This window comes from Apaloderma vittatum, unplaced genomic scaffold (assembly GCF_000703405.1).
Source record: "Apaloderma vittatum isolate BGI_N311 unplaced genomic scaffold, ASM70340v1 scaffold349, whole genome shotgun sequence".
NCBI lineage: Eukaryota > Metazoa > Chordata > Aves > Trogoniformes > Trogonidae > Apaloderma > Apaloderma vittatum.
Window position 1 is genome coordinate 1 of NW_009736674.1, and position 7,559 is coordinate 7,559.

At 47.6% G+C, this 7,559-nt stretch overlaps 1 protein-coding gene across 1 annotated transcript; it reads left to right on the top strand.

The window, feature by feature from the left end:
- Positions 1-84: 84 nt before the first annotated feature.
- EIF3D (eukaryotic translation initiation factor 3, subunit D) lies at positions 85-6,773 on the top strand (the record flags this gene model as incomplete). Its single annotated transcript, XM_009877053.1, has 13 exons — positions 85-207; positions 529-574; positions 956-1,092; positions 1,194-1,279; positions 1,772-1,844; positions 1,996-2,111; positions 2,327-2,459; positions 3,637-3,784; positions 4,029-4,159; positions 4,618-4,703; positions 4,936-5,065; positions 5,544-5,686; positions 6,493-6,773. Coding segments are annotated over exons 1-13 (1,633 nt in total), but the record flags the coding sequence as incomplete, so codon positions are not given.
- Between the last annotated feature and the right edge of the window lie 786 nt (positions 6,774-7,559).

Genomic DNA, 7,559 nt, shown 5'->3' on the forward strand with positions numbered 1-7,559 from the left:
TGTCGCTGTGCGGCAGCTGAGGGTTTGAGCGATTTGGGGTTTTTTTCTTCCTTTTTTTGTTTCTCCCTTCTAGAAGTTTAAAAAATGGCAAAGTTCGTGACACCCGTGATCCAGGACAACCCCTCGGGCTGGGGCCCATGTGCAGTGCCCGAGCAGTTCAAGGATATGCCTTACCAGCCCTTCAGTAAAGGAGACCGCCTGGGAAAGGTACCTCCATCCTGCTGCAGCACCTTGCGCTGCTGCTAAGGGGGGCCTCCTTTGCTTTCTGCCATCCCACCTCTGCACGCTGCCACCGGTTTTTGCTTCCGACTGCTGTGGCTGCTCTTCTAATACCATCCTAACACGCAGCACAGTTGCGAAAAATTAGCAAGGCTGTCAAGTGGAGGTCGGAGTTGAAAGGATTTATTCTGGAGCGTACAGCAATGTTTGCTTCTGCTGCTTGAATCCCCGTATCTATAAAGTCAGAGTTGGGAAGGGGAAATGTCAGGTTAATACTTGCTTACTTTGACTATTTGTGCTTGTCTTTAGGTGGCTGACTGGACAGGAGCCACGTATCAGGATAAAAGATACACAAGTACGTGTTGTCTGGTGGCTGCTCCCATGGTTTATTTCCTACAGACTTTTCATCGAGTGTTGTTCCTGCTTTAATGTCTCAGACCCACTCTGGTGGTTGCCTGCGCACCTCAGCAAGGGAGGCTACTTTAATTAGGAAGCGTACCTCACCCTTAGGAGAGCTCCATGGGGCTCTCCCTGTCCTTAGGGCTTTCTCCTGATTTTTGGACTGCCCTATGACTAGGGTTTCTCAGAGAAACTTGGAAGGGGAGAGGACATGCTGGTATAAGGCAGGAGTCCTAGTTTGCGTGTTAGACTTAGGTGAAGGCAGTTGGAGGGAATTTGGGGTGTTAGGGCATTTTTCTTGGAAGCTCAGTGTCAAGATGCTTTGTTTTATTTCCAGACAAGTACTCGTCGCAGTTTGGAGGTGGAAGTCAATACGCCTATTTCCACGAGGAGGATGAGACGAGCTTCCAGCTGGTGGATACAGCACGAACACAGAAAACAGCATACCAGAGGAATCGTATGCGATTTGCACAGGTAATGTGTTCTCAGAAACAGGCTCAGAGGAGAGCTTCAGCAGAATGGAAATATTTTGCAGCTGATGTCTTTTTTTTTTCTTTTTTCTTTCATTTCTGCAGAGGAACCTTCGGAGAGACAAGGATCGTCGGAACATGCTGCAGTTCAGCATGCAGACACTGCCAAAGAGTGCCAAGCAGAAGGAGAGGTGAGGCCTTGGAAACGAGCGTACTGTACTTGGGCTGGAGTGTGTGAGCATATCGTTGATAATTTTCTGAAGTTACTGTAAGAGAACCCACTAGAGCTAACAGCAGAGAAGAATTTCAGGATATTTCAAGTCCAGCGTTTTGCTGATATCACCAGTAGTTGTAAGCGTGGGTTTCAAACAGCTATCGAAGAATTCAGAAGGGTTTTTGAATCTGATTTAGAAAGTAAACATGGTGTTTTAAAGCAGCGTAGCTTTTTTGAAAACTGTGCTGCAGTCTTTGGAGATGAAAATATTTCAAGAGCTGTTCAGAGTAAAGAACAGAGCTTGTAATGCCTCAGCCATCTTGATCAACAAACAGCTTGGCAAATGTTGCAGTGGCTCAGTGCCTAAAAGCATTGCTCCTCTGGTGTTGATTTGGAAGTGTAGGAGTGGTTATGGCTCGTGGGAATTGAGGACTTTTCTTCATGTTTTTTCTCATGTTTGTCATTTTAGAGATCGTTTGCGCCTACAGAAGAAGTTTCAGAAGCAGTTTGGAGTGAGGCAGAAATGGGACCAAAAATCACAGGTAAACTGACAAGCTTTCTGCCCTTTGTGGTGATTTGGTTTCTCTGGGTGTGCTCCCAGGGTAGCAGCTCCTCTTGCACAAATCCTGATGTGCTGTGTCTCTGTTTCTCTCTCTCTCTCTCTCTTTCTCTCTCTGTCCTCTGGCCGCACAGCAGAGGCCTCGTGACTCCTCTGTTGAAGTTCGCAGTGATTGGGAGGTGAAAGAAGAGATGGATTTCCCTCGGCTGATGAAAATGCGCTACTTGGAGGTGTCAGAGCCACAGGACATGTGAGTTCTTAAAGCAGCCTTGTGCGTGCTTCCCGAGCGGACCAGATTTTCTGGAAAGCAGGAGGGCCGAGGTCTCTTGGCCTAGTCCTAAGGTTCTTGTTGAGATACCCAAAGCAGGGGGAGGTAAAATGTCCAGCAGGCCCCTCAGTCCCATGTGCTTTGTGGAGTGTGTTGCCTGTAACGGGGGCACTGAGATGGTCCTCTTACCTTTGCAGAGAGTGCTGCGGAGCCCTAGAATACTACGACAAAGCCTTTGACCGCATTACAACAAGGAATGAGAAGCTACTGAGGAGCATTAAGCGCATCTTTCATACTGTCACTACTACTGATGACCCGGTTATCAGAAAGGTATGTTTACAGGTTCATAAAACCCAACAGAGTGCTTCTCCATGTGTGCTGTTGTTAAAGACCAGCTGTCACCATCAAAGGAGAGTTAAGAGAAGGGCAGAAAAGTTCCAGATGCTTAAGCTTGCAAAGGAGAAGAAGCATTAGCTGGTATTTTTATTTTTATTATGCTCCAGGCAGAGCTACATTAATGCAAACGCTACAGGCTTGGGGAAGAGTGGCTGGAGAGCTGCCCAGCAGAGAGGGACCTGTGGGTGTTGATGGCCAGCTGGCTGAACACGAGCCAGCAGTGTGCCCAGGTGGCCAAGAAGGCCAATGGCATCCTGGCCTGTGTCAGGAATAGCGTGGCCAGCAAGACCAGGGAAGTGATTTCGTCTCTACTTGGCACTGGTGATGCTGCATCTTGAGTGCTGTGTTTAGTTTTGGGTGCTGCAGTATAAGAAGGACATTGAGGTGCTGAAGTGGGTCTAGAGAAGGGCAGCAAAGCTGGCAAGAGGTCTGGAGAACAAGTCTTGTGAGAAGAGGCTGAGGGAATTGGGGTTGTTTAGTCTGGAGAGGAGGAGGCTGAGGGGAGAGACCTTACCATTCTCTACAGGTACGTGAAAGGAGGTTATAGTGAGGTGGAAGTCCCATCTCTTCTCCCAAGTAATGGGCGATAGGACAAGAGGGAATGGTCTCTAGTTACGCCGGGAAGGTTTAGGTTGGACATGAGGAAAAACTTCTACACTGAAAGGGTCATCAAAGACTGGAACAGGCTGCCCAGGAAGGGATCAAATTGCCATCCTTGGATGTGTTCAAAAGCCACCTAGATGTGGTACTCAGGGACGTGGATTAGAAATGGACCTGGCAGAGTTAGATAATGGTTGGACTCTGTGATCTTAAAGGTCTTTTCCAACTGAATGATTCTATGAAAAGCAGGAATACTGGCCAAGGTATTTCCCAACAGAGTTAAGGTTTTCTAATAGGTTTTTTACTTTTGCCTTGTTTGGGTGAGGGTGGGCCAGGATTGCTGGCTAGTACCACACACTTTGTCTAGCAATTTGTGTACCTGCCAGTCTAGCTGCTTTGGGGTGGGAGAAGAAATTAATGATATGGTTTGCTGACACTTGTCCTGGCTGGCGAAGGGAAGGGGCGTCTGTTCTTGTTGCAGAAGCACAATTTTCTTCTCCTGTATCTATAGCTGGCCAAGACCCAAGGGAATGTGTTCGCCACAGATGCCATCCTGGCCACACTGATGAGCTGTACTCGCTCCGTCTACTCCTGGGACATCATTGTCCAGAGAGTTGGATCCAAGCTTTTCTTTGACAAGAGGGACAATTCAGATTTTGGTGAGGAAAAATCCTGAAAAAAAGTTTCTGTTACAGTAGCTAAAGGGTTGAATTGTCTTTACACTTTTTTGAGTTTGTTCAAAGTCTCGGTGTTGAGACTGAAACCCCTGGAACATGCTGATGACTTGCGAGCTGTCGGGGGACCTTCAGGATTGATCTGCTTCAGTGTGTGGCTAGAGACTCACTGAGTCTGATGTAATTACTCCACCAAGTGTCACCGCTTGTGTCTGAATTTTCTTCCCAGATCTCCTGACAGTGAGTGAAACGGCCAATGAACCACCGCAGGAAGAGGGCAACTCCTTTAATTCTCCACGCAACCTTGCCATGGAAGCTACCTACATCAATCATAACTTCTCCCAGCAGTGTCTGAGGATGGTAAGGTCAAGCACTGTTGGGTAATAAGATCTCTTTTTCAGAGTCTCAAGAAGAGACTGAGGTATCAAGAAGAGACTTTATTAAGATTGCTTTAATTCAGCTGAGAAGCATTTTAATTAGCAAGGCTATGTTATGCTGATATTCTTTCAATTTTGGAAGAGCTAACGTTACTTCTGGCAAGTGTTATGAGTTCACTGTAGAAAGATTTTCACCTTTATTCCACAAGGAAGAAATCCCCCTCCCACTGGTGAAGCTGGCAGGCTTCTGAGTAAACTTTAGCAAAGCTCAAGTGCCAGTAGAAGTACTGCCTACAGCTGACTAATGTGAGGATGAGGCTTCTCATCAGTTTTCTATATAAGGAGGATTAGCTGCTCTTGCTATAAAGAGAGTATTTATCCAGCAAGGAGGGAGATCCCTGAGGATTTTTTCCTAACACGGCCTTCTGTTTGCTTCTACAGGGAAAGGAGAAATACAAGTTTCCCAACCCAAACCCCTTTGTTGAGGATGATATGGATAAAAATGAGGTAGCCTCTGTTGCATACAGGTATGTTGCTCTCTCTCTCTGATGGCCAGGCTTGGCAAGGGAACGGGATGTCAGTGATTCATGTCGGCAAAACAAGTTAAAAGTGTTATTGATAAAAGCTTTTCCATGAGAGGGATTCCTGGACGTCCTCACAGTGAACAGGCAGCAGGGGGAAAACGATTTTGCTGAGTGCTTGCATGGATTTGGAAGAGAACAAGGGTCGTAAATAACCAGCTGGATTGTCTGTTGGCAGATACCGAAGGTGGAAGCTGGGAGATGATATAGATCTTATTGTCCGCTGTGAACATGATGGAGTGATGACAGGAGCTAATGGAGAAGTGTCATTCATCAACATCAAAACGCTGAACGAGTGGGATTCCAGGGTGAGGAAGGACAAGATCCCCAAGCTAGCTCTAACAGCTTCACTGCTGCCTGACAGGCCAGGTACAGCAGGCAAGATGAGACAAACATCTAGCGGTGCCCCTCGGGTGGTTACGTTCCACTAGAAGAATGTAACAGTGGTGCACAAGCAATGCTGATGGCGCTCTCCCTCAGACAAGAGGTGGCTGGTTTTGAACCCTTTTGTCCCCAGTGGCTTGGCACAGCAGCCGATCGGTTCCCGTGCTTCCTTCATGAACTCTTCCCTTGCAAACTTCCCTTCCTAACCGGTGCCACAAATGTTGGCCAATTCCAGCTGTTCGCATTTCTCCCTTGGCAGTGCAAGGGCTTTCCCTGTAGGTTGCTGTTCACATTCCCTTGTATTTATTGTAGACAGAAGGAACTCCTCTACATGGTGTCGAGATACCTGAAATGACCGCAGCTGGTTTGTTAGGTTGACCCTCGTTTTGATTCTTCTCTCAGTATTGCAATGGAGTAGACTGGCGCCAGAAGCTTGACTCTCAGAGAGGAGCTGTGATCGCCACGGAGCTGAAAAACAACAGCTACAAATTAGCCCGCTGGACATGTTGTGCACTGCTGGCTGGATCAGAATATCTTAAACTCGGGTAAGACTGGGTTTTCGCATCAAGCGTCTCTCAGGTGCATTTGCTGTGATTTGACCCAGCATATGTCAAAGTGAACCATTTGTAGAGCACCCCATGTTTTGAGCAGCCAAGAGGGGAAAGCTTGTGGTGAGTGCACCAGCCTTGGGGTGAGCTGCTTCCCCTCAGCATCTGGCTCGTTGCCCCCGCCCCACCTGTGCCTGACCTTGTAAGACCTCATGCACGTGGTAGGCAGGTGGCCTCCACCGCTCTAAGCCTGTTTGCTGAAGTGGCCAACAAGGGAAATAAATGCAGTGAGAGTGCTGTCAGGATTTTGACTGAGATCGTCTGTGCCCTGTTTCTGAGGAATGGAGTGGAGGGGAGGTAATGCCCCAGCCCTTTTTGAACTGTCAGCTTAAAATCAGTTGAGTCTGTGCTGTGGATGATAAACAGAACGTATTTGCTAACTCGGTTCTGTGGTTTTGCAGCCCTAGGTTCTGTGTTCTGATACGAGTCTAATGTATTTATATCTGCTTAATTCTAAACTCCCAACTAATCATCCTATTGCTTAATTTTTGTCTGTGGGACAAATTTTTCTGTATCTTTCATACCACCCCATCTGATTTGGGGTGATGGAGGAATTTCAAGTAGGTTACTGACCAACAGCTTGTAGCCAGGAGATCCTCGTAGCTTTTGATGTTGGCGTATTAGGATTTTTCGGTCCAGAAAACTAGGATGATCACACAGCCTTTCTGTCTGCTGGCTGGCCTTAATCTCCCAATATCCCTCTGGTTTCTTCTTGTCCCCCTCTCCCCCTTGCCCCCCTCCAGGTATGTATCCCGTTACCACGTGAAGGACTCTGCCCGCCACGTCATCCTGGGCACGCAGCAGTTCAAGCCAAATGAGTTTGCCAGCCAGATAAACCTGAGCATAGAGAATGCCTGGGGCATCTTGCGGTGCGTCATCGACATCTGCATGAAGCTGGATGAGGGGAAGTACCTCATCCTCAAGGACCCCAATAAGCAGGTGATCCGGATCTACAGCTTGCCTGATGGCACCTTCAGCTCTGATGAAGATGAGGAGGATGAGGAGGAAGAAGAGGAAGAGGAAGGTTTGTATCGTACATATGCTTTTAAGTGGGTTACTGGTGTGGTTGAAGAGGGGTGACCTATGATAAAGACCACATCAAAAGGCTGAGATCTGACTGGTGCAACACATAGTCTCAAGGATGAGACTTGGTGGTGGAAAAGGTGTGAGTGACATTGGCAGTACTCAACCAGAAGCAAAAAGATTCCAGAGTTGGAAATGCAGATAATCTGCCTCTGTATGAGTGAGGGCTAGTGTTAACAGGGGTGGGGGCAGGACCCAGGTTCAGAGCACCAACTGGGAAGATGGAGCTTTGCGCAGAGCCCTCCATTCGGCTGCCCTGGGATTTGCAGGAGTGAGTGGGTGCTGGTTTCTGTTGGTACTGGGATATATTTAATGCAGTTTTAGAAATGGGAGCAACTATAGGATGACACATTTAAAATGTGTGATGACCTAGCCTGCTGGAGGTAACTCAGTGAAGGCTTTTATCTGAGCAGTCGTCCCTTGTCAGTCTTGAAGTTGCGGAGGATCGGTGGTGCTGCAGACGACACCTGCCGACTTCACTTTTCTGCCTAAAACCATCTGCGATCCCTGACGCGTGATCTGCGTACGCTCTGTCAACAGTCAGATGCTGTTTTACCTGAAGCTCTTGCTTCTGTGATACGGGAAAAAAAAGTCTTCATTCAAAATCAGCTGGCTCTATTTAGCCTGTAAACTTAGCCTGGCTCCTCTGGCTTTCATTACAGAAACTTTGAGGTCACTGCATAATTTTCTCAGGAATGTGAATTGCATAATTCCAAATGACTCGGGG